At 45.3% G+C, this 26,800-nt stretch overlaps 1 protein-coding gene and 1 long non-coding RNA gene across 9 annotated transcripts in view; one reads left to right on the top strand and one right to left on the bottom strand.

The window, feature by feature from the left end:
• GSDME (gasdermin E) overlaps positions 1-14,141 on the top strand; it is a 35,208-nt gene extending 21,067 nt beyond the window's left edge. For 3 of the 7 annotated variants that reach the window (XM_030550802.1, XM_030550805.1, XM_030550804.1), the window contains exons 5-11: positions 677-848; positions 2,194-2,314; positions 6,506-6,694; positions 8,607-8,734; positions 8,945-9,137; positions 11,265-11,338; positions 12,774-14,141. In XM_030550802.1, the coding sequence (XP_030406662.1) occupies positions 677-848; positions 2,194-2,314; positions 6,506-6,694; positions 8,607-8,734; positions 8,945-9,137; positions 11,265-11,338; positions 12,774-13,004 (1,108 nt within the window). In that variant the 3' untranslated portion in view covers positions 13,005-14,141. The remainder of the gene's footprint in view (positions 1-676; positions 849-2,193; positions 2,315-6,505; positions 6,695-8,606; positions 8,735-8,944; positions 9,138-11,264; positions 11,339-12,773) is intronic. The other 4 variants (XM_030550807.1, XM_030550801.1, XM_030550808.1 and 1 more) reach the window with 4 other exon arrangements.
• LOC115645751 overlaps positions 1-26,800 on the bottom strand; it is a 952,243-nt gene that overhangs the window by 649,527 nt on the left and 275,916 nt on the right. The gene's annotated exons all lie outside the window — the stretch shown is intronic.

Here is a 26,800-nt window from a genome sequence, read left to right as displayed (position 1 = left end):
ATTTTGCAACCTTAAAAGAAAATTAATGTGTTTTGGGTATAATTAGACATCCTCCTTATCTACTAGCCAATAATTTCAATCTCACACCCTTCGGTATGCCACCGGAGGGAACACAAATATCTTTTTTTGGTACTTACTGCAGTCCTTATTTGGGAATTGGCTATTCTGTGACTCAGTTACTTCAATGGGGCTATGCTTGTTAGTCTGCAATAGACTTTGAAGCTAGTGGGGCAGATTCTCAGCTTATGTAACTTGCCATAGCTCCATTAAAGTCAGTGACAACTGACCCACCAGCTGAGGATACGCCCTTAGGTTTGCAAGATCAGTTTATTTGTTTTCAAATCACAAAGGAGTCTTCTATTTGTCTGAAGTTATTTGGCTTTTATTTAAACAAAAATAACTAAATTGCCTCAACTGACATTTTTGCTGGAAATGATGAACCAAGAATTCACTAAATATGATGGGATTTAAATTGTTCCAAGCAGATAATTACAGTCTTGCTGCTACCAGATAACAAAAGAGAACATCATAATTTGAGGAGGATACTCATACTGAAACCATTTGTACTTAATAATAAAAGCTTCTTACAAAGATTGCCGGGTATACAATTAAGAATGCTGTTTTATCAGCTGCAGTGTTTATGCTATTAATACTTTTTTCTTTTTTTTAATTTCAGGACAATAAATCTAAACAATAATTTACTGCAACAAGTGCTAGAAAGAAAACATGAGGTACTGTGTATCTTGACAGAAAAGATAGTAACAACTCAAAAGTGTTTGGTATCTGAACATGTTCAGACAGAAGAAAAATATGGTGGCATGGTGGGACTCCATACAAAAATTGTGAAGGTAAAAAAGAAAACAACCCACTAACCATGCAGCACACGCAAATATTTCTTCAACATCATTAGATGCCTTCAGAACCTCAGTTACAGTATTAAAAAAACAATAATTGAAAAAACTGCCACTTTTTTTTCCTCCTGATTTTGGACAACCCATATTATAACTGACCATATCCTGCCCTTGATTTAATAATTGATCTAATAGGTCTGTTCCTTCTGTAACTGCCAGAGCTAAGCACATAATTGGCAGTAAACATGTTGTTATCCAATTAATTTAGCTCTTTTTTCCTCCATATGAATTTTCTGAGAACAGATCAGTTTCCTCATATGTATTCATTATTTTTAAGTATTTGACAATTTTTGTCAATATTTTAAACTGTATCTGTGGCAAATAGTTCTCCACAACTTGTGGGCCACAAGTATTCGATACATTGTTTAGTTGTCACTGATCGGTGGAGTTCCCTTGTTAGATGAGAGTGCAGGCTCTTCTTCTGGTGTGACTCTAGAATGTGGTTTCCAGGAATCCTCTTGACCTGTGATTCAGCTTTTGTGAACATAAGATCACACAAATATTAAAAGAAACGGCACATTAAAGGGGTAAGAGTACAGCTGAAGCCAATTCATTTAAAGATACAAGTGACTTTGGAAACCAGGTTTTGCCACGTCTCCCAGCTCCATGGAATACTAGCATCCTAATTGCTTGACTGTCTTTCTTCAGGTACATTACAAGCTCTTCTGAAATGACTGTCTGACAAACTGAGGCAAAATCATCCGAACTACTGACAAATCCCCACTGTAGGGGGGAGCCTCCACTGGTGTAAAGCTGGCAGAGCTAGCTAGCTGTGCTAATCTGCTCTACCAGCTCTTGTGCTGCCTGGCTGTAAAGAGGGAAGGGGTGTCAGGATGGGACAGCAGGCAGAGCAGAGCTGCAGTATGGCGAAGCGAAGACCAGTTTTCCACTGGTGTCATGGGACTTTACACCAGGAGCATAAGTGAAAGTTGCCCCCTGCACACGGTGGGGCTGGGAGGCTGAGGGTTGAGGAGCTGCTCTTGTCTCCTGCCACAGGGCAGAGCTCAGACACAGAGAGCTTTGCTGGCATAAATGTTCACAGACATCTAATATCACATGTGATCTTGACTCGGGCTAGGGCAACCAGACAGCAAATGTGAAAAATTGGGACGGGGTTGGGGGAAGGTAATAGAAGCCTATGTAAGAGAGACCTTCAAAATCAGGGCACAGTGGAGAATTGAGCTAATTGTTTTCCTAATCTAATTTGTGGTGTTACCCTGAATTTGTGTGCAAGCTGCTCTGTAGTTGAATCAAATAAACAGTGGATGAATATGTCCCTCAGGTTTCAGTGAGCGAAAATGGGAATGTGAGAAAGGATTCCAATGTGGTCTTAGAGATTCCTGCTCCCACTGTGATTGCCTATGGCGTAATTGAACTGTATATAAAGAGTGATGGTCAGTTTGGTAAGTACGATGTCCATTTTCTTTTACATGTAGCTCTAATATGGAAAAGAGCTGTCTCCTCAAGTAAAGCCTTTCATTCACCTGCAGGCTCATAGCACCTGGTTCTTCATTGCCCTGCATCTTGCGTGGTCTTCTACACCAGTGCAAAATGGGCATAAAATGCTGCTACTCTTTTTTGATTTAGTAGCATTTTATACACTCTTTGCACTCCCTTTTCACGAGTATAAATAACTACATAAGATGCAGGGCAACAGTCAATCAAATATTGTCTGTTCAACATTATTTCTTCATCATTTTTTCTAATCAAAAGTGTAAGGCTGGTAGTTCATGAACTTTACTGATCTACATTCAAATGAATATAGATCAGCTCAGAAAAGTGACCATAAAAATATCCTTGCCATGTTCAGTCTTTTTTCTCTTGGTTACTCCAGATCAAATTAGCTGAGATTACAAGTAAAAATACATTTGGGGTTGGGGATTTTGGTTTGGTTTGCAGGGTTTTTTGTTTGTTGTTTTGTAACTCCCTGCTCTGGACATTCCATCTGGGCTCTTCCTCCTTGTGTATCCTCACTACAAATCCCAGACCCATGTGAGGTTACTGAGGATAATGTGCAAGAAGGAAAGAACCCAGGTTGGGTGTGCAGTGCAGGCAGTTAGAAAAGTTGAAGTGCATCTGAGATGAACTGTAGATGTCCTTGAGGTGCAAATGAGATGTAAATCTAAAATGCATTTCATTTGGGTCTGTTACAGGAGATGATGACCAGCCGGAATCTGAATGAATTTTTTTGAATCTCCTGATGAGTTTGTAGGACTGGCAGTAATAATAATAATAATAATAATAATAATAATAATAATAATATAATTTTATTTATTTGTAAACAAAATGTATTTGGCCTAAAGTCGTCAAGATGTGATAAACAGGAAAATTCCCTAAGGCTGTGCATTTTATAGTCGCTTTTCAGAAATGAATTGCATTTCCCAGTTAACTACACTGCTTGCTGAATCAGGTCTTAATAAGACAGATTAACAATGTGTATTAAAATATTATTTAGTAAGTTTGTAGTTGGGAATCTCTCCCTGGGAATATCATGTGTTCTGTCAGCTGGTGTGCGCGCGTGCATTCATTGATGTCTTTCTTCACTGCTGCCTGACCCTATTTTCGTTTTAATTATCTAATCTTTCCATCTTCACAAACAACATATGTCTCATGTTGCCTTTATTTATGAGGTCCAACAAACAACATATGTCTAGTGTCTGGGTTTTGTTTTGTATTTGTGACGATCATCCATCCCTTCCCTTCCTTTCGGTAGGCAGGGAAACCAGTGGGACTAATTGCAGAGTAAGGTACTCTTCAGCAAGAGTAAGAATGGAATTAATGTCTGGTTAGGACTAGAAGAATTGCCATACTGGGTAAGACCAGAGGTCAATCTAGTCCAGTGTCTTCCCTCCGATAGTGGCCAGTACTAGCTGCTTCGAAGGAAGATGGAAGGATCCCCATAATGGATAATTATGGAATAACCTGCACATGAGTTTTGTTTGTTCTCATTTCTGTCAGTGGTTGGCTTATGCCATAAGGCATGAGAGTGTCTGTGTCTCTCACTCACTAACATGACCACGGAGGTCTTAGCTATAAAAATGTCTAATCCTTTTCTGAATCCTGCTGAGCCTTTTACCACAGTGATTTTTTTTTTGTGTGCCTATGTGTTCCATGGGTTAATTATGCACTGAATGTAAAAACACTCTCTCTTTTTAAAGGGTTTAATTTTTTTTCTTTTGCTTTTTGATTTCATTATGTCCCCTTGTTCTTGTGTTACAAGAGAGGATAAGTAGTAGCACCTGGCTGATTTTTCTTTGTACCATTCATTGTTTGACATGTCTCCCCTTAATCATCATCTCCTCTCTGCTTCTCATCATTTTCATTGCCCATCTCTGGATCTCTTCTGTTCTACCACCATGTTTGAGATAAGGTGACAAGAACTGATCACTGTGTTCTAGGAGAGGGTGCACCGTTGATCTTGTATAATGGCATTATGATATTTTGACTTTCCAATCCTCCCTACCCTTACCCCACCTCCATAAAGGGTCATGCAAACTTAATGTGCTATAAAGATAATGAACAATAGTAACAATACAAACTTTCATAGCCTTGCGTTTTTGCTTTTGAATCCAGATCTGTTATGAGTTTTGACAGTTGTGACTGCCTCACTTATTTTCACATGATGCTGTGTATGTATTTCAGTCACCGGCCTCATTCTTCTGTAAAGGGCGGTTAGGGTGTGGTGTTAGCTTCTCCCTTCAGTTGTGCATATGTATATCTGATTAACACAGGAGTTCTCCAGCTAGAGGTCAGGACCCCTCAGGGGGTCATGAGGTCATTACATGGAGGGTCACGAGCTGTCAACCTTCACCCCAAACTCCGCTTGCTTCCAGCATTTATAATGGTGTTTAAATATATTAAACAATGTGTTTTAATTATTAGGGGGGTTGTACTCAGAGGCTTGCTATGTGAAAGAGGTCACCAGTAAAAAAGTTTGAGACCCACTGCATTAACAGTAATGGAAGTAACATAAGCACATCGAGACAAGACTATACTCCTTAGTCAGTAATGTCTTGGTTGCTGCCCTTGCTGAGAGACTTTTATTTGTTAATCTCTTTCTGTTCCTCTATAAGTTGCTTTCACCTTTAAGTTGTTTTACAGGAGACAGCAGCTTTCTGAAAGGTTGCTTTTTTCCTCTTTCTGTAGCAGAGATTTCTTTCCTCCCTCGCCCTTTGAAATACCTGTTTACTTTTGGACTTTCCTCTCTCTTTGTCACATACTACTTTAAAACTGACTTCCTATTTTTTTTTAATTTTTTTAATTTTTTTTTTAGTCTGCCCATTTGGTTTGCTACAAAATGCCATGGATAATGTATGGTTCAATATCTTTTGGGACCATTAAATTTTGTAATAACATACAGGGTCTTGGATTATTTCACATATATAATTCTTTTTGGCATGGCATAGTAGCCTGAGTATAGGTCTGGAAGTTACAAACTTGTACATTCTAATCCTGGCTCTGATAATGGCTCCCTTTGTGTCCTTAATCTCTGCCTTGGTTTCCCCATCTGTAAAATGAAACTTGTGTAGCTCTCAGGATAGTTACTGTTTGAAGAACTGTAAAGCTGAATGAACATTGTTGGGTAGACTGTGCTCTGTTACTAGCAAGTGTCTTTTATTTAAGTCAGATTGTGCCCTCTGAATTGAGTGGAGAAGGGATCCTCAGCACACATGTCCCCTTTCCTTCGCAGAAGGGTGGATCAGTGCCTTCTGTGGCACTGCTCCTGCCTCCTTTCCTGTATCAAACATAGAAATCTGGCGGGGAGGTGGCAGCCCCACATTGGGTGGGGTAGAGGATGCACATCAGCCCATTGTGAACTCATAGAGACTAGACCGGAAACGTAATGAAGCTTCAAGCTTCATTACTTTCCCATGGAGTCTCCTCCACAGTGAGTGTCTCCCTTGAAGAGTAGTCCTGGAAGCATCCATGGCCAGAGGAAGACCCTAGTGATGCAACTCTGTGGGAGTCAGGCTGCTACTGAGCTGGGATGGACCTGGCCTCCCACTGATCTATGGGGCTTAGGGATGGACCTCCAGCCTTCCCAAAGCAGTGCAGCACACTGATAGAAGGACCAGGGCAAGGCTCTGAGGGATGCTTATGGAGTTTCTGATCTGTAGCTCTTTCACGGGGGTTTCCTACAGGAAGGGGTGATCTGAGCCACTGTGTATAACATCTAGTAGTTTTATAGATAATGTGAGAAATATATAGCTCCTTCCTTCATATACAGTATGCAGGTTTTCATTGTCCACAAGGAGCATTGCTGTGCTAATTTACCAGGTTGCTGCTTTTCTTGGTATTTGCTGAACGGATTATTAAATATGTCCACAAAATCTTCTCAGGTTCTGTAGTTAGTACGTGTTTCCATTTACATCAAGGCAGATCTGTGCACAGCACTGTTCTAAACACGCACCAACATATAATGTATAGTAGTTCATGTAGACAGTGACTGACTTTTTTTTTTCCATACAAGAAATGGGATACATAGCCTTCTTGAATGCACGTTTCTAACGCCTACATTGAAAGTACAATCATTAATATTTGCTTCTGTACACTCACGTGGTTTTATTTATTTATTCACTTGTTTCTAATTACAGAATTCTGCCTGCTAGATGAGCAAGAAGGAGGTTTTGAAAGAGAAAACACAGAAGGCTCATCTTATCCATATTCTTTACCGATTAGAGACTCTTCCTTTCTATATCAGCCAGACGCTGTGGATAGTGACAGGCACTCTGGAGATAGAAACATCATTCCCAGCGATGTTTCCTTAAGTGTACTGAAACAAGGTATTACCAGAAACACTTTATTTGATTACACTTTAGAGTCTTAAGCAAGATAACAGAAGGAGATATTCTTGCAAAATAGTACATAGAAATTATGTCCTGTTTTAATAGCCACTTAGCAATAACTCCATGGTGATCACTTAAAAAAACGTGAAGATATTGTACTTCTGGAATGTATGAAGGGAATGGGAATAAGTTGTATATCTCCTAGGAACATGTTTGTTACCGTTTGTCATAAATATAACCTGATACAATTTTTGGTTTTGCATCAGTTTTGTTATATCCTTGCTAAACTGCACAAGATTAGTAATTTATGTTGGCACTGAAAAATGCTCATTGAGAATGTTTTCACATCATGTGTCAAATATTCTCTTAGTAAAGCTTCTCGGGTGAAGGTTGTTTGACATGTCCAGAAATACAAAGCTGTTTTTTTCTTTCTTCCTGAACCTGAGTTCTGAGAAACCTGGAAAAAATCAGAGTTGGACTAAATTCAGATGCAAGCTAAATGGCAGTGTGAATTGCATGTTGATACATGATTTAAGTGATTAGGGAGTGGAAGGATATGGCTGTACCAAGAAAAACAACAAACAGGAAGGAGTAAGAAGGTGTAAAACAAAAGAGGCCCCATCCCTCTTTTATATTTTCTCCTGTAGTCCTGCCTTTACACCCACTTCCACATACCAAGGTGTGATTTACCAGTTATGTCACCTCTGAATTTGGCCCTGAGTTCACAGTTTAGTCAGTAAATTATGGCCAAAATAACCATTTTATTGTACTAGAATAAATCCTATTCTTCTCTAGTGTAGACTTGCTTAAGATAAATTTATTTCTTTGTAGGGATAACATTTTTGTGTGAAGGACTGTGTTGCACTGTTCTTTAATACCCTCTGTGCCTGTTAAAGAATTGTCATTCTGTTTCTTTATTTGATTAGCCTATTCACTGAAATGCTTATAAAAACTTTTTTATATTGGAATAATTTGGGGCAGGTGTTTGACCTGTCCCGCTTTTCCTCCCATCATGATGTTCTAGTATTAGTATAGTTATTTGGTTGAACCATATGTAGAGACACTACTTATTGAAAAACAATTTTACTATATCTTTATAATTATTGATGTGAAATAGGCATCTTTAAAGATCATTTGTTTGTTGACAAATGTTACATGTAGTGGTATGGCTTTAAAAGTAACATCAGGCATCCTCAGGGATAAAAAAACAAACAAACCCAAGCCCTAAAGTTCTGTTGACTGGAACTCACAGCTGAAATGATGATTTGCTACTCATAAAACATCTTGGCTTAATGCCACGTTTGCATTGCTGGGAAAGGAATCTAATAAACTAGCTGAGTTTCTAAACTACATACTGGAATAGATTAAATATTATGTAAAACATAGAGATCCTCTTGAAGCTAACTAAACTTTTCTCCTTTGATCAAAAAAAAAGAAGTGTATAAAGCCTGTGATGAAATATGAGGACAGTAAGAAATAGTGTTACTGTCTGAGATTTTAATTTGAAGTATGAACAACACCATCAGCCTTAGTTATTCATGATATTTTACTATAACATGAAACAGTTGCAGAATAAAATATTCTGGTTGAGAAGTGAGACTACCTACTTCTAAAAATGAACATCCTATTGGGAATCATTAACAGCTTTCATGTGAAAAACAGTATAAAATATTGAAATCTTAAAATTGAATATTGATTCCTAATAACAGTATTTTATTTTATTCTCTCAGTTTGCACTGACACTTCATTAATTTGCAAAGGTCATTAGGACAGATTTGGTTACAGATGTGTTTTACTAACATTTCATTATGAATTCTAGAGTTTAGTGGTTAATTACAGATTTTAAGTTGCATATACTGGCACTTGTAAGAGTCATGAGTTTTTAGCATTGTGTTTCTGTCTTGGAAAGATCTGTTGCTGTTAAAGATGCAGTTCCAACCCTTTGTGAAGCTTCCAGAAGACAAGCAAGGAGCTTTAAATAAAATATTTTATGAGCTCTTGCATCATGAAGAAATGGTGACTGCACTGGAGGAGATGGTAAGAGGATGGAACCTTTTTTTTTTTTTCCCCCCCTTCTAAAAATAATGTTAAAAATAGAGCTAACATGTCCCTCTATTCAAACACTTCTTTTGTAAGTATTTTTTTAACAAGTTTTTTTGTTGACTTCAGTGGGAGGAAGATCAGGGCTTGTTTCTCTGTCTAGTTTAAAATGTGAGAACCTAATGTTGTATCTTTTCCTCTTTCCAGTTAGATAGTATTTTCACAGGAGAGGAGCCAGATTTTACAGACCTGAAGGAGTTGAAACCTCTACAGCAGCAAAACCTAACTGACTTCTTGCAGCTGGTCGGGTACAGTTTACAGAATGAGCTGTTGCAGAAAGACCAACTTCATTATAAGGGACTCTTCTCAGCTGTTCACATCCTGATCAGTGCAGTGGCAGGTACAATGGGGATAGTTGCAGCTTTCCCACTTAAAAACTCCTCTTTTGTATACAGCAGGAATTTTTATTTTGTAGGTAAATTGTAACAGCTAGGTAGCTTCAGTACATATATTGATTTTGGTTTCAGTTTTATGGAGCTAGGGTGGATAGAGAAGAAAGCACTTTATGATTCAGGCTAAGAATTAAATTCAAACACCCTTCACTGAATATTTTTACAAGTAAAATTTAACATTCCCTGGAAATCATTTGATTTGAGTTTTCATTGAAGCCAAACCTTTTCACTCAGTTTTGTAAATGAATTACTATTCTCACTGTGCGTCAGAATCCTTCATATCTAGTGTCTCAGGGTTGCATTGTTGGCGCTGGCTTCCTTGTATTTGCTGAATATGTGGCTTATGTTAAAGTACAAACCATATTTAGCAAAAATACTTAAACATGTAGATCTGTAATTAGAGGGTTATTTTGCTGCCACAGAAAAAGGAAATTACTCATAAATGTAAATAAATGCCACCCTCACAATGAAATTGGCAGTACAGTATTAATTAAAGCTACCTGCAAATCCAACTTTTTCCCATAAAAATCTTCGTTCCATTAAGACAGGTGTTGAGAGGCAGTGAAGTGTGATATTGGGTAAATATGTAGCACTGTACAGTGGAAGGTCAGTTTCCATGCAACTGTACATGGTGCCAGTTTATGAAAGATGAGAGAGACATTGAAAGCATGACCCAGTTGCAGAGAGTCAAAAGAAATTGAACAAAACAGACCCACTGATGATACTTGTCAGATTCTATTAAAAGTAATGTACAGTTACTGAAATGTAACCTGGCTCTGGACATGATATCTAGATCTGACATTTCATGTGTACCTGAGGCAGTATCAGTAACCAGAAAGCTGTTTTGTAGCTGTTTTCCATTGGGGAATTATAATTATGTGGATTGTACACGCTGTGTCTCATATTAATATTGGGGCAGGGACCCCTGTCTTCCTTTAGGCCCAAATCCTCTGTCCAGCACCCAGACCTAATACCATACCTGGCACTAGGATAGGCAGGAGAGAAATTCTCTCAGCCAGGCTGGAAAGCTGCCTTTAGCACCCAAAGGCTTACATAGCCCTCCTGGCTCCACCCCCTGCCAACCTACTTGCACTGCCCAGTATGCTGCTGCTCAGGAAGTTCACACAGAACAGGACTCTACAACACATGGAGAATGTACACAGTGCAGGTCCTAGCATCCATTTCCCCCCACATAGTCTCAGAGGTGGTAAGGCCAGAAGGGACCATTATGATCATCTAGTCTGACCCCCTGTACGTTCCAGGCCATAGAACCTTGCCCACCCACTCCTGTAATAGACCCCTAACCTCTGGCTGAGTTACTGAACTTCTCAAACCATGAGTACAAGACCTCAAGTTACAGAGAACCCATTTGCACTAGTTTAGACCTGCACGTGACCCGTGACCCATGCTGCAGAGGAAGGCGGAAAACTCCCCTAGAATCTCTGCCAATCAGATGTGGAGGAAAATTCCTTCCGGACCTCAAATATGGCCATCAGTTAGACCCTGCGCATATGGGCAAGACCCACCAGCCAGATACCTGGGAAAGAATTTTCTGTAGTAACTCGGAGCCCTCCCCATCTAGTGGCCAGTCACTGGCCATTGGAGCTATTTGCTGCTAGCAGTCACAGATCAGCTACGTGCCGTTGTAGACAATGTCATCACACCATCCCTTCTATAAACTTATCAAGCTCAGTCTTGAAGCCAGTTAGATTTTTTTGCTCCCACTGCTCCCCTTGGAAGGCTGCTTCTGCTGCCTCAAGAGCCTTTACATGCGCTAGGAAGGGACTAGATTTGCCTCTTACGGATGTGTGGGCCAGAGCACGCTGACAGGGCTCAGTAAAACACGTAACTGCCTTCAGCGGTGGGTTTGTGGTTAGTCTCCAGAGCACTTTATGCTAATCAGGGCAGCACTCAAGAGAAGCAGTGGGTCTGTCACTGCCCAGCAGTGGAATTTCGTAACTCTGTGTGTAGACTTAATTTATTCATATACATTCCTACAGTCTCCTTTTTAGCAACCAGCCTGCTTCAGAGATCATTGAAACTAACTCTTCTCCTTTTTGTATCTCCTTCCACAGAATTGTCTGACTGCACACTGGCTCTGCTGCGTGCTTGCTGTGATATACAAATAATCCCTGCCTTGTGTTGTCTGGTAAGTAATCCAAAAGGGAGTGTTCAGAGGTCAGTCTTAGTGACTGTGAGGAGTTTGTAGGCTCTGGCTGATTTAATCTGTCATTAAATAAAGGAGAGGTCAGAATATGCTACAAATTAAATCCATAGGCATTGATTAAGCCTAGTCACCATCTGGTCCAGTGTGTTAAAATGACTAACAATGCAGCTAGTTTAAACCCCAAACTGGATTTCCTCCTTCTGACATATTGTGGCCTGTAGAAAACTACATCAAATGTGAAGCAAGAGAAAATAGGAACTTTGGTTTGAGTGTCAAAGGTTATGATTTTATTTTACTAAACATCTAATTAGACCACTTCATAAACCAAAAACCTGCAGTGGGCATCAGAGGCAGGTGAGGTAGGGATTGCATTGTGCAAACAGTAATATGTAGGCAGTGGTAAGTTTGAAGTGCAGAAGCTCTGAGCTGGCCTGTTACAATACTTTAAGTGAGAGGTTGTGAGGAGCGGGGTGGGAAATCCCAGTTGGGTTCAGTAACACAACCTTGGTAGGGAACTATAGGCAGGCTTGTGAAGAACAATCAGAGTGGAAAGTCAGTTGTGGGAAGAGCTGAACTTGCCGTTTGGATGCAGAATGACGGGAACTCTTTCACTGTGGGCAGGCGTTGGGCTGAGATCAGAGGCCTGCTGAGGCTGTAGAGTGCTCTTGGCCATGCACCACTCTGTTCTGTTATACAACCATGCATGGTTGTAAGCCTGAGCTTCAGAACTTCTTTGGAAGTTCTTTGGCCAGCTGAAATTGTCACAACACCCTCTCAATTGCTGGTCCATGGGCTTATGTCAGTAGTGGCCAGAAAAGATGATGTGGGTCTCACCCTATCGGAACAATGGCATTCTCTGTAGGGCACTAGGGGAAATAGTAGCCCCTACAGTGAGGATCTGAGCAAGAGGCTTCACTCAGTTGCTTTTGAGGAAAAGGGTTGCAGTTAAAGCATAACTTTCCTTTAACACCAAGCCCCTACTTCAAATGAGAGTTGGGGCAAAACGAGTGCCTCAACTGTCAGTGCCAGTCTGAGATACCTTGGGCCTGATTTTTAGATTTGCCAAGCACCAAAACTCCCAGAGAGGTCACCAGGAGCAGCAGGGTGTCAACTCCTTTGAAAGCCAGGCTCATGTCGTCTCAAATTGAACACCAAAAATGGAGGCATCTAAAAATAGTGGATGCTTCTGAGAATGTGACTGCATGAGCTTAAGTCTCCATTCAGGCTGAGTGTATCACATTGGTTAATCTTTACCTTACCTAAATGTACCTTTTGGCAGCAAGACAAGATATTTTCTTGTTTTTAACAGAACCTGAGCCTCCTGAGTTTTACTGCAGAGAGCAAAGTTGTATGATGTCAGAAACTGTACTCTATGAAAATAGCTTTAACATCTCTTTCTGTCTCTCTATAAATACAGCCTAATGTCGCTTCAACTGATGGCACTTTGACACTGAGAGATCCTGCCCTGGCCCCTCTCACTGACACAGGAAGATTTCTTATAGTGCAAAGGCTGTTTGCCCTGTCAAACATTAACCTCGAAATGATGGAGTCTTCAGTGAAAGCTGTAACCATGAAAGAACCTAGCTTTTTCCCATTCATTCTTTATATTGCATTGTATGGATTTTATGCCTTAGGTGGGACCATCTGAGGGGAATAAAGAAAAACCCAGAATAATAGCTGAAATACTGCACTCATAAATGCCAGTTTTTTCGGTGCTATAGAATCCTGCCAATTCACACTCGTATTCCTGGGAGACAACTGCAAATCACTGAATTTTGTAACCAAGTGGGTAAGTAAATGAACATGAAAAATACAAGGGCACTGCATCCCAGCATGTTCTTTGTTCATTTAGGGCCTGGTCCTGCAGAACGCCCTCAAGTACTACTGAACTCAGCACTTTGTGGAATCAGGCGTTTATTTTGTCAATAGTAGTTCAGATTGATTTATGGCAATCTGCACAGTATAGCAAATACTCCATGTCTCTCATTTACTTTCCTAACACTAATCAAATTAGTGATTAGACCTCACTACAGCATCTTTGCTGATCACTTTTTGTGCCAGTTAGCAAGTTTCAGCAGCATGCTATGTTTAAATTGCACCCTAAACTCTCCCTTAAAAATGTAATGATTCCTTTTGATGTGTATGTATGTGCTTCAACCTGGTTCAGTCCAGACAAATACTTATTATACCCTTCTGACCTCTTCAGTGTGGTGGTTTTTTAATAAAAGTAATTCTCAGTGCATTACTTTGCTATCTGTCCTCTTTAATCCTAACTGTTGTTTTTTTTTCCTCATTGTGTGAATGGAGATAAAATGTCCCTATGCTCTGAAAATACAATGCAAATGATTGCAAATGTTGTTTTGGGAAGATTTGAGTTACGACTGAGGATCATGTTCTTATACTGCACACAGTGGATCATAAAGTGAAAGGCAGCATTGTGGAAGTGTACCTAGGCAGGATGAATGGTTCAGTAGTTAGGGTGCTAGCCTGGGATTAAGGAGATTGGAGTTCAGTTCTCTGCTCCCTTCCTATGTGTCTTTAAGTATGTCATTTAGGGCCAGATTATCAAAGATTGACACCCAGGGATTTACAAGACGAGATTTCAATGGCCATTAGGTGCCTAAACTGCTTTGGCGCTTTTGGAAATTCCATTAGGTGCCTATCTGCATCTTTGAGCACCTAAATACCTTTAAAAATCTGATCCCTGGGCTCTGTGCCTCCATTCCCCATCTGTAAAACGGAGAAAACACTTCCCCACCTCGCAGGATGCTCTGAGGGTACATACATTAAGATCAGACATGCATCTGAGGAAGTGGGTATTCACCCACGAAAGCTCATGCTCCAAAACGTCTGTTAGTCTATAAGGTGCCACAGGATTCTTTGCTGCTTTTACATTAAGATTGTGAGCTGCTCAGCTTCTGTCGTGGCAAAGGCCGTGTAATTACCTTATTACAGACACACACTGTCTATCATTTACTGTAGTCATATGTTTGATTTGTAAGTGGAGTGGCAGAAGTCCCTTTCTTTAATAATAATAATTAACCTACTTTGCTGCTTAACTGCCAATCACTACCTCTTTGAAAGCATTTTGATTGTAACTATGTAAGTTATCAACTGTTTGAATTAAACATTTGATGTGAAAACAGAAACGTAATTTATAATTGTGTTTTATACATTATGGACGTAGCAAGTCTTCTGGGCAGTTAGAGTCCATGGCACGAGTTGCCGTTTGACTGAAATCCTTTTACGTTATTTGGGAGAAGCCTGCGTACAGTATTTTGTTCAGGGATTTCAGTGACTGGGTTAGACTGATGGATTTTATGAGGGCTGTGTCCCCATTCTTCCCCAGATGCTACCACTCCCTTCCTTAGGCTTCAGGGCCTGGAGCTCCAGTCTGAGCCACGGATTCAACACTGTCTACGCAGCTACTTTTAGAGCACTAGTGCAAGCCTTTCTAACCCAAGTCTGTTGACCCGGCTGGGAAGCTTGCTTCTGCTGGCTCCAAAATGCTGTGTAGGCATACCCAGAGAGTAGAATGGCCACAGATCTGCTCTGTTCACCAATAGATGGGGACAGATGCTTTCTGTCCCCATCTATTGGTGAACAGAGGGAAATGTGGCTAAAGAGAGACTTGCATAAACTTTCTATCCAGAATTCTTCCATTGACACTTCAGGATCCACCATAGTAGTACACAAACTCAGAATTGCTTGGGTAATGGAACTGAAAGGAGAGTAGGAAATGGCTCTTATCTGGTAGCAAGGACTTTTCTGTTTATCTGCCACTGCGGTCCTATGCCTTCAGGAGGACTCATCAAAGGAAGACAAAACGGGGGATAGCAGCAAAGTTGAATGAACGTGTGAGGCTCCTCCCATGGGGCTATAAATAAAGCTCAAGTCAATATATCTAGGGTGGCATCTCAGGACAGGACCAGGCACCATTTCCCAAGGGGCTGGAGTCAAGCATGTCCAAGTTTATTTCAAGACTTTGGATAGCTGCTTCCGGGAGCTGTGCGAAGCAATGGCAGGCAGGGAGCCTGCCTTAGCCCCACTTCACTGCTGATTGGACTTTAAATGGCCCAGTCAACTCTGCTGACTGGAGCCACTAGGGTCCCTTTCCAACCAGGAGTTTCTGTCGAAAACCAGAAGCCTAGCAACCCTACCTGCTTCCCCTCACTTATCTCCAGTTGCCCTCCCCTCCAAGGTTCCTTCTGCACTGCTTTGACTCCCTCCTCCCAAACCCTCCAGCAATGGTCTTTTAGATGTTTCCTCTTACCTACCCCTCAACTACCAGTGGTGTCACTTGAGGCCTCAAGCAGGGGTGAAGGCCACACCATGCAATGCAGGGATGGGCAACCTTTGGCACATGGCTTGCCAGGGTAAGCACGCTACGGGGCCAGGCTGGCTTGTTTACCTGTCATATCCACAGGTTCGGCCGATCACAGCTCCCGCTGGCCATGGTCCGCCATTCCAGGCCAATGGGGGCGAGGGAAGCAGCGGCCAGCTGTCAGCCCACACCACTTCCCACAGCCCCCAGTGGCCTGGAGCAGCGAATCGTGGCCACTGGAGCTGTATTTGGCTGAACCTGTGGACGCAGCAGGTAAACAAACCGGCCTGGTGGGCTGCATGTTGAAAATTGCTGATCCCTGGTAGTGCCTTGCTCTATGAGCTAGGGCCTCTACAACTTAGGAGCATGTGACAAATCAAGTGTGTGGAGGGAGGGTAAGGTGACCAGATGTCCCAATTTTATAGACACAGTCCTGATTTTGAGGTCTCTCATATAGGCTCCTGTTACTCACCCACCCTTTTCTGATTTCTGGGCAGGTGAGGCCTTACAGCTGGAGTCAGGTACGTGGGCTGTGGGAGGGGAGGCCTATCATATGTGATCGTGCACCACAAATGTGATCTGCTTCTCTTCACCACTTTGCTCCCTCCTTATTGGCAGCTTGGACTAGGCCCTTTGCTATGGCTCAAGGGATGGGATTAAGCCATCCTGGCCCCATTCTGCCTTGGGCACTACAGGAAGAGAGTGGTGCAGTTTGGGCTGCTGGCTGGGGCCTTCACAGGAAAAAAGGCCTGGCAGAGGAAACACCATTCCCTGGGCACAGTCATCTCCTCCCCACAACCAGCACCCTCAGAGCCTGCTCTTCAGTAGCATCCTTTCCCCCTAGCAACAGAACCCCCTTCCTCCTACCCCCATGGCCCTCTTCACAACCAGCACCTCCTGCCCCCATAGTACCCACACCCCATGAGCCAGCACCTCCCCTCATGACACACCACTCCCAAGCCAACACCTACCTCCCCCATGGCACGCTCCACCCCAAAGCTAACACCTCTTCACCCCATGCAACCCACCCCCCCGAGGCAGCACCTGTCCCCTCCATTCCCTCGAGCTAGCACTTCCATCACCTATAGTGCCGCTCCTGATGCAGTTGTCCAGCACCAGCAGGGCCAGCGGGTAAGCTGCTGGCTCAGAGAGGCTAGCCCCCAGCCCCTCCCACCTCTCCTTCCCCTGCCAGAGCCACAAGCACCCCATGGCTGCCAGCCCTGCCCCCCTTTCCCTCTCAAGCACAGGGTGGGCAGCCCCAGCTCCCCCACTGTGGCTGGGCGGCATGGCCCCAGCCACCCCAAATCCCAGCCACAGCTATCCTAGCCCCAGCCCTAGCCCCAGCACGCTGCCGTGAAGAGAAGCAATCAGCCTGCCTGGGCTGGGGCCAAGGGGGAAGGGCAAGGGCAAGCAGTGAGGGGGGTGGGTCTTCCAGACAGAATGTGGGCAGGGCTATGCTGGGCTGTTGAGGAAAGCACAGCCTTTCCTGGCCTACTATATATGCCACCCATGGGTACCTCCTGCCCCAACAGGCAGCATGTGGACAGACCCAGAAAGGCAGCACTACCCCTGCCAGCCAACAGCTGCCCAAGCACCTCTGCCATGGGGTGTAGGAGGAGCCCAGCCATCTAGGCACCATATGGCTGGGGGATCAACTTTTACTGAATGAGTTGAGGGAGGAAGCACCTCTCTCCAGATGCATGTGATGCCTGCCAACTACCATGCACACCTCGCCCCCTACCCTGCAGTGCTCCCTCCTGGCTGCTCTGCACCAGCCACCATCCTGACCATGTGGTGCCCAACCCTCATGTGTACTTTCCTCCCTAAACTCAGTCCAGCTGCCATGGTTTCTGCTTCTCTCCCCTGGCTGGGAATGTTAGGCACATTCTCGCCCTGCCCAGCTTGAAGTGATCAATGGTTGTCTCGCTCTCACACACACAACCTCTCTCTCTTCTTCAGGGCACCACCCAGGAGGGTCAATGTCCTACCTTCCTGTTGTGGAAAAGACCACCACTCATTCGATTTTGGTCAGACAGGTCGATTGATAAAACAAGAGTACAAGTATGCACACAGGGAGAACAGAAATCCCATACAAGGGATAAACTGCTCTGCCCTTTACAAATGTTACCAAGCTTATAAAGGCTAAAACCGCAAAACGTCATATTGATTACACAAGTTATTTGCTTATTTTGATAGTTAATATTGCAGATCAGCAGGTTATTTACTGTAAATTCAGCTTGGGGTATTTCCAGTTAGGGTCTTTTGCAATTACATTGATGGTCTTACGACTTTTTAATTGCGACTACATATTGCACAAGCTATTAGAATATTGCATAGGTCACACATTTTGGCAGTGATTGTCAGGTGGCGTCAAGTGACCAGCTTAATTTTCTGTAAGCAAGCAGTCTTATGTTATATTTTGCTTAAAGCCAGACTGGCAGGAAAAGACCCCCCCTCCCGGTCCCTCCCTGCCCAGTTCCTCTTTTGTCAGTGTCTATACCCTATTTCTTAATACTTGGTTTCGTCCCCACCCAGTGCGAGACATTGCTGATAAACAAGTTAGGTCTGGATATATGGACCTATAAACTAATAAAGCTAAAAGCATTTAATTGTTTTATGTGTTAAGATTACAGATGCTTATAGACAATGGTAGAGCTCTGCAGCAGGGACAGATAGATTACTATTTTAATCATGGCCCTGGTACAGTATCTGACCAGTGACAGCAAAAGGCTTTGGTAGCAAGACAAGATCCCATATAAACAGTTGCAAAGCTCTATCCAACGAGACGCGGCGGGGGGTGGGGGGTGGGGGTAATGTTCCCTCACACTTCCCAAACTAAACTACCATCTTCAGGAGCATGGCAGCTGTCATGCCCCTTGATAGGCCTAAGTCTTGGGCCTTATTGAGCCCGATCAGCACCATCTTGTTATAGGCGAGGGACAGGGGAAGAGTAAAGCCCTGCTGCCTAGACACGGGAGGCCCAGTAGTAGGCCCGCTTGCATGTTGAGGCTCCCGCCCAGAGGACACCTGCTAGGGTGTGAGATGGCCACAGGCCCAGTTTGAGCCAGGATGGCACCAATCTGCTAGACTTTGGCCCCTCTCGCAGAAGGAAAGATAGTGGTCTTGATGCTTGGATTAGGGGGCGGGCTGCTGGCTGGGGAGGTGTGTGTGCTGTTGGGAGGGTGGTGCTAGCTCTGGAGAGGGGTGTCGGGGGGGGGGTGTTGGGGCTTGGGTGCAGAGCGAGGGATGTTATGGAGGTGTGTGCATGTAGGAAAAAAAGACCTGGCAGTAGCAACACTGTGCCCAGGGACCACCAGCCCTGGCAGAGCTGGTGCCTCTGCAGTTTCCCCCCATCACCTCCCCCAAGAGCCAGCATCTCCCTCCCCTTGGCCAGCCCCTCTCTCTCCCTCATGACACCCCCCCCACCCCAGAGCCAGCCCCTCTTCCCCCACGGTGCACTCCCCCGCCCCCCGGCCAGGATGTTGGCTCTGGAGGTGGGGGGGGAGGTGCTGTGGAGGAGGGAGGGGCTGGCTCGGGGGTGGGAGGGCACATGGGGTGTGGGGAAAGGTGGTAGAGGGTGGTGCCATGAGGGCAAGAGGTGTTGGCTCGGGGGCTGGGGTTGGGGGGAGGGATGGTAGAGCCCACAGTGTTGCTACTGCAGTGCCTATTTTCCTGCACAGCAGCCTACTGAATGTCAAAGACGGACATGGGTGAAACACTGGTCACAGTCAGAAGCCCTTGCCCCCTTCCCTCAGGCAGCGCCTCCCGGTCATTCCATTTCCCCACGTCCGTCACTCAATTTCCCCCCCCCCCCGCAACTCAGCTTCACCAGGCTGGGGGGGGGGGTGTGGGAGTGGGGGGGGGGAGCTGAAGGCTCCAGCTCGGGGTGTGGGCTCTGGGCTGGGGCCAGGGATGCGGGGTTAGGAGTGCAGGGAGAGGGGGGGGTTTCTGACCTAGGGCAAGGGGTTAGGGTACAGGAAGAGGTGGGGGGGGGTTCATCTCCAGCTAGGCAGCACTTACCTCAGGCAGCTCCTGGAAGTGACCAGCATATCCAGCACCTAGGCAAAGGGGCCAGGGGACTCTGCATGCTGCCCACACCCACAGGTGCAGCTCCCCGCACCTCAGGGTGGGGCAGCACACAGAGCTCCCATGGCCATCCTGAGCCTAAGAGCTGGACATAGCAGCCACTTCTGGTAGCTGCAGGGAGCCTCTCTTAGCCCTGCTGTGCTGCCAACTGGACTTTTAGCAGCTTGGTCAGCGATGTTGACCAGAGCCACCAAGGTCCCTTTTCGACCAGGCATTCTGGTCAAAAAACCGGACGCCTGGCAACCCTAGTGCTGGGGCTGTGCTTGGCTATGCCATGCAACCTGTTCCTCAAACAGGGTCTCGGCCACTGCTGGAGACAGCCTCAGTAAGTATGAAAATATCTCCCATAACTCCTATCCATGGCTGGAAGCTCAGAGGTGACCAGTCCCAGTTCCTTGCCACTTGGGAAAAAGAAGCCAACCAGGGCTACTAGACCAAGTTCTCCCACCTCTCAGGAGCCACAGAAGTGGCTGGGGAGGGAAAGAGCAGAAAGAGCCCAGCAGTGCCAGGGCAGTCTCTAGCCCTGCCCTCTTTCCCCTGCCACCAGAGAGCCAGAAATCTGCAGAAGGATATATGGGGCAGGGAAGGGGGAAATGAAGCATTCCCTGCTCTCCTCCCATGCCTGAAAGCAGAGGCGGGTGTGAAGAGGCTCCACAACTGCAGGAGGAGTAGAGGTGAGAACGCTGGGGGCAAACATGGGTTATTTGAGAGTTTGTGGGTGGTGGGGGTAGAATTGGTGCAGTCATGGGGAGGCAAAGTTGATAGATGTAGGGGCTTGGACACTGGCAATTAGGGGAACAGATTTACATGGGGGCTGTGTAATTAATTGCTAGGCAAGGAAATGGGCAGATGGAGGGGTGGGGCATGGTCTTCATGGGAATTTTGTGGAAAAGCCTTCAGACAGCACCATGTACAATTCTGTGTCATTTGACCACAGCTGGGTCTTCCAGTAAGAGCTCCTGCACTGAGGGGTAAAATACATTTTTTCACTGTAAATTTGTGAGCTGTAGTAGCATTGTAATTGTGCCCCACACACTGGGGATGGGCACTTGGAGTTGAAGAGGCTAGTGTATTTTGGGCTAGCATCTTTTTAAAAAACCCTTAAGCTTTTGGGGCTAATTTCATAATATTTCACTGGAAGAGGTCTGACTTTTCCCCTCTGAGGCTGGAAATACTGCTGTGTCACTGCAGCAGGGCTCGCTCCCTATAACTAGCCCATGGCCAAGAGGAGACAAGAGCTAGCGCAGTGGAAGGGAGGGGGAGCAGCAGCCATGGGGTGACCAGGACTCCCAAGCTGAAGGTTAAGAAAGCAGGAGAAGCACTGTGCTCCTCCTAAGGCTCATTGCGCCCATAACTGCCTGCTGCTGCCTTTCCAACTCTCCTTTGACAACTCGTGTTAAAGGGGCCACTGCTCCCTGCCATAATACAAGTGACACATACCTATATGTAAATAGCTAACAGAAAGGTGCCAGGGGCTGGCACTCATAGTTCCTAGGTACAGCACAGGACTAAAACTTGTGCACTGCGTTTGGCTTCTTCTGTTAAGCTCTCCATCAGTTGCTAAGAAGATCCCCAAGGAGGAAAAGTCAGGATCTTCCCCTTAGCTCTGCTAGGATATACCTCAAGGAAAGGGGGAGTGTCCCTGCCCCCCCCCTTGACTCCCGCTCTTCAGCAGCCACAGCCACCCACCTGAGTGATGGGTAACCTGGAGCCTCTTCCCTAGTTAGGGATCATTCTGAGGGAAGCAGCTCCAGGAGAAGCAGTAGCAGCTGGATTTTGAAGTCCCTTCTGCTGCCAGCTGTTCCTTTTACAAATGCTAGCAAAGAGGGTTGAAGGAAGGATGGATGGATGCAGGAGAGCAGAATGAAGCAGGAGGTGTTCTGTAGCAGTTCCCAAACAGCAGGGCTGGCACCCTAGCCAAAATTTTAGGACTTGTATTTAACATGTAATGTCTGCATGAGATAGCTAAAATGGATTGGGCACTCACCATGACTGTAACTCAGTTTCTCAAACTGGGGTGGCTGCTTGTGTAGGGAAAACACTGGCCCCGTCCTCAGGTCCAGCCCATAGCGGCTCCCATGGGCCACAGTTCACTGCTGCAAGCCAATGGGGACTGCTGGAAGCAGCGGCCAGTAAGTCTGTTGGCCCATGCCACTTCCAGCAGCTCCCATTGGCCTGGAGCTGCGAACCAGGGCCAGTGGGAGCCAAGATCGGCCAGACCTGCAGATGGGCAAGGTAAACAAACTGCCCTGGCCTGCCAGGGGCTTTCCCTGCACAAGCGGCAACCCCAGTTTGAGAACCACTGCTGTAACTCAAGCAATTTAACATGCTACAGGCAATGTGGTTGTCTACACTATACTTTCAGCACATTAGTGAACAGGTGAAAAATATCACACCTTAAATTCTAGTCTACACAAGGCTGCTGGTCTCCTTGTGCTGCCCTTTGGGTGGGAGAGGGAGAGGCTCCATTTAGAAAGCTGACTTTCATGGCAGCAGCTGGTTTCAGTGGGCGCAACATCTCATTGCCCTGGGGGCTTGCCCTCCACTGCAGAAGCAAAAGCATCCCATGTTTTTTCTTCCAGGGTTCCAGAACACAGACTTAGCGAACCACTTTCCATACCCTTAGCCCCACCCTTTGCTCCAGCTACACCAAGAGATGCAGCCCCATTCTTCCAAAGCCTTCCTGCCTAAGGATCAATGCCCTGAAGTAGGCCAATGTATCTGCCACCCCTTCACATCATGTTAGGGTCACTTCGGACTTTCTGAAAAACTCCTTAAGTCCTGAACAAAGCTGACTAAGGTCAGTAGAGTCTTGCAGGGACTTCAGCTCACAGAAAGATAAGGTTTACTCTGGACATGTGTAAGCTTCATTTCTAGGTGTTGATGGAGGCCCATGTAATTGACCCTATCCTGCACTCTTAACAGTGCAGCTCTCTTCCTTTCCCTTTCACCCTAACAAGGGAGATGGAAGGTACAGGAACGGGGTGGGAGGGGAGCTAGCATTGAAGAAGTCTCAGAAGAATAGCTAACAGCTCAGATGAACCGCCCAACAGCTGCAGATGCCAGAGAACTTACAGCTGCTGCTGTCACCTTCTTCCTGCCTCTCCAACTCTTCAAGACACAGAACTGACCTAAACGAATGCAAGCGAGCTTCTCTCTCTTTCCTGTTCTCAGATAGAATCTTTTTAGAGGTTAGGTATAGGGCTCTTTCATAGATCATGGCTACTAAAGCTGTTCCTGAAGCTGCTGGTGGAACACAGAGGCCTGCAGGCCTCCAATGTTGAGGCTACACGTAGAACTAGAGGTTGAGGGCATGTTCTTCCCAAATTTTTTTTGGTTATACTGATAGCTGAGGCAGCCGCTTCCTGCTCCTGCCCCACCCCACAGCCAAGTTTCCCGTACCAATAGCTAACCCAGAACTGACGCTGAGACAGATTTGTGACCTTGTGTACCAAATTTTTAAGTTCCTAGGGCCAGATTCTAGTGGTATTTAGGCATCTAAAGATGTACTTATGGCATTTTGAAAAGCTGACTAGGTGCCTAACTCCCATTGCTTTTTATGGTTTAGGTATGTAGGGCCTTTTGAAAATCCCACTACACCTTTACCTATGTAAATTTAAAATCTGACATTTTGTGTTAGTCCTGGGTAAGGAACTAGAAGGTACTAGTCACAGTTTAGAAAGTTTAAATCAGTGGTCCCCAACATGGTGCCCACGGGCACAATGGGGCCCATGTACTGGCTGGCAAACAAGTATCTGCCAAAATACCATCAAAAAGCATCATCATCAAGAGGCGTTGCCGCTGAAAAGCGGCATCACCTTATTTTCGGCGGTGGCACCTCTTGATGATGCTACTTCAGTGGCTTCTTGGCCGCCATGCCTCTTGATGTTGCCATGGTCCTCGGTGGCTCATTGTCCGGTGCCTTCCACCTGGTAAAGGTTGGGGACCCCTGGTTTAAACCCTAGATGGGTAAATCCTTCAAATGACTCCCACTACCAAAGTTCAAGAATTTGGGATACATTATAACGGGTCTGGTCTATTTCCCTGCTCTAATCACAGTGATTTAGGCACCAAGCTCTGATGGCAAAGGAGGGGGTGGGAAATATCTGTGGTATGTCTATGTTCCCATCACTATGCTCTCTGAGTGCCTCACAGCCTTTGAATGCATTTATCCTCACAATATCCCTGTGAAAGGATGCCATTGCCTCATTTTACAGATAGAGAAGTGAGGCAAAGAGACTAATGCCCCATGTCACACAAAGTCTGTGGCAGAGTGAGGAATTGAACATGGGTCTCCTGAGTTGTAGGCTAGTAGCCTAATCACTAGACACGGGGAGCTCAATCTTTTCCTATCTAAGGCCCCACCCCACACATGCTATAAAAATTCCATGGCCTAGCTGTGCCACAACTGTTTTTCAGTAGATTAAAAGCCAGGGCCAGCATTATGGGGGCAGTAAGCAGAGCAATTGCCTAGGGCTCCCGCAAAGCTAAGTTAGTCAGGCTTTGGCTTTCTGCCCTGGGCCCCAGTGAATCTAATGCTAGCCCTGCTCTCTGGCTTATTTTGGCAGACCTCCCTGAAACCTGCTCACAGCTCCTCAAGGAGCACCAGACCCCTGGTTGAGAACTGATGCACTAGAGCATCCTTTCCCCGTTAGACAGAGGTAGGAAGAATACATCTTCTTGCCTTTTAGACAGGAATGTAGAATGAAGCTGTCTGCCACAATACCTTCAGCAGCTAGTCCGAAGTTGGAATCTTGCATCCCGCCACCCTACTGGAAGGTGTTTCCTGGCCCAGGCATCTCATCTACAGCTCTTGTAAATTCCTGGATTGGCATAGACTCAAAAATCTGGCTGACAAACTCCAGAAAAGTTGCCTCTACCAATGGCATCAAAAGTATCATTCTGGTTCACTTATTTTGAGTACACAAGTGAGTGGCTGAAAAGGTCATCCACAAGGCTGTATCTTTGATAAGCACAGTCAGTATGGACTACTCCTTTGTCAAAGACCCTTGATGCAGGGAATACTGGTGTTGGGGCCAATTTCTGCATATCAAGAGAGCAAACTTCAAGGACTTAGCCATTGATGTGGGCACATAAAAGAAGTCCAGTGGCACTCAGATCTGGCATCTTATGTCATAGGGCTAGGGGAAAGCTCAATGGAAGCACTGCAACCTTTCAGTCAGCTTCAGAGATGACCAGGTCTGACTTGGCCAGGTTCTTGAACTTGCACTGCTACTAAATCTTCCCAGCTTAGTCTATTCCCTGCACCATTATCCATCATTTCTTCTAAGGACAAAATACCTCATTGGATAAGGCAGAGCTTAGTACCCTCAATTTCGAGAGTCAAGTCTTAGACAGCAGTACTACCTCAATATACAGCAAGACGTTCCAGGCTTAAAAGGGACACAGAAAAATGTTAAAAGACAAAAACACCCTATCACCTGGGGGTGAACACTTTCCACAAAGTGATCACTCCATATCTGACTTATCAGTCCTCATCCTCAAAGGAAACCTACCCAACACTTTCAAAAGATGAACCTGGGAACTTAAATTCATAACTTTGCTAGACACTGAAAATCAGGGCTTGTCTACATCAGAAAGTTGCAGCGCTGGTGAGGGAGTTACAGCGCTGCAACTTAGGAGGTGTACACATCTGCAGGGCACCACCAGCGCTGCAACTCCCTGTTTGCAGCGCTGGCCGTACTCCCGTTTTGTCTCGGGTGTAGAGGATCCAGCGCTGGTAATCAAGTATAGACACTTACCAGCGCTTTTCTTGACCTCCGTGGAATAAGCAGGTATCGCAGCATACCTGAGGAAGCCTCTGGTAATCAAGCTGGTCTCCTTCCCCGGCTTGCTCTCGCGTTCCCCGAACCCCGAGCAAGCAGGTCTCCTTCCCTGAGGTTTGCTGGGTGGTTCCGGGAACGCGAGAGCAAACCGCGGCAAAGCTGGTCTCCTTTCCCGGTTTGCTCTCTCGTTCCCCGAACAAGCAGGTCTCCTTCCCTGCGGTTTGCAGGGTGGTTCGGGGAACGCGAGAGCAAACCGCGGCGAAGCTGGTCTCCTTTCCCGGTTTGCTCTCTCGTTCCCCGAACCTCCGTGCAAGCAGGTCTCCTTCCCTGCGGTTTGCAGGGTGGTTCGGGGAAGGCGAGAGCAAACCGCGGCGAAGCTGGTCTCCTTTCCCGGTTTGCTCTCGCGTTCCCCGAACCCCCCTTGAAGCCGCCCAACAGCGCTGCAGTGTGGCCACATCTAACACCACTTGCAGCGCTGGTTGCTGTAAGTGTGGCCACTCTGCAGCGCTGGCCCTATACAGCTGTACTAATACAGCTGTAACAACCAGCGCTGCAAAATTTTAGATGTAGACATGGCCTCAGTCTCAAAGAACTATATTTATGGCTCAATACAACAATCTAACCTACTATTCTGCCCTGCCCATCCCCCCACCCATCCCGCTTTTGTCCTATGACTACAGGAGTGTTAACAGACACTTCACCTTGAATGGTTCCTTAGACTATGTGCTAACTACTTGTACTAAACTATCTGTTTGACCCTGTATTTAGTGGTGGCACTCTGAGTACCTTTCCCAAACCTGAGGAAGAGCTCTGAGTAGCTGGAAAACTAGTCTCTCTCTCCCTCTCACCAACAGAAGTTGGTCCAATAAAAAATTATCTCACCCACCTCATCTCTCTATAATCCTAAAAAATAAACTGTACTTGAGGCAGGCAGTTTTGAAGCTCAAAACTCTGAAGCCACAGAGAAAACTGAGGCTTTATTAAATGTTTCATGGAGGAGCCCAAGTACAGGCACTAAGGCACCAATGTTCTCAAAACACAGACACAGAAGCACCAAGGCAAGGTCACAACTCACCAAAACCCTGATATGAGATGGAACTACAAAGTACTGTGAATACAGGTGCTAGCAAGGCCAGTGTCATAAACAGATAGTTAAGGGTTAATGTCTCTTTTACCTATAAAGGGTTAACAAACAGGGAACCAAAAACACCTGATCAAAGGACCAATCAGGAAACAAGATACTTTCAA

This window comes from Gopherus evgoodei, chromosome 2, assembly GCF_007399415.2.
Source record: "Gopherus evgoodei ecotype Sinaloan lineage chromosome 2, rGopEvg1_v1.p, whole genome shotgun sequence".
In the NCBI taxonomy this organism is placed as follows: Eukaryota; Metazoa; Chordata; order Testudines; family Testudinidae; genus Gopherus; species Gopherus evgoodei.
This window is presented reverse-complemented; position numbering and strand designations above follow the sequence as displayed.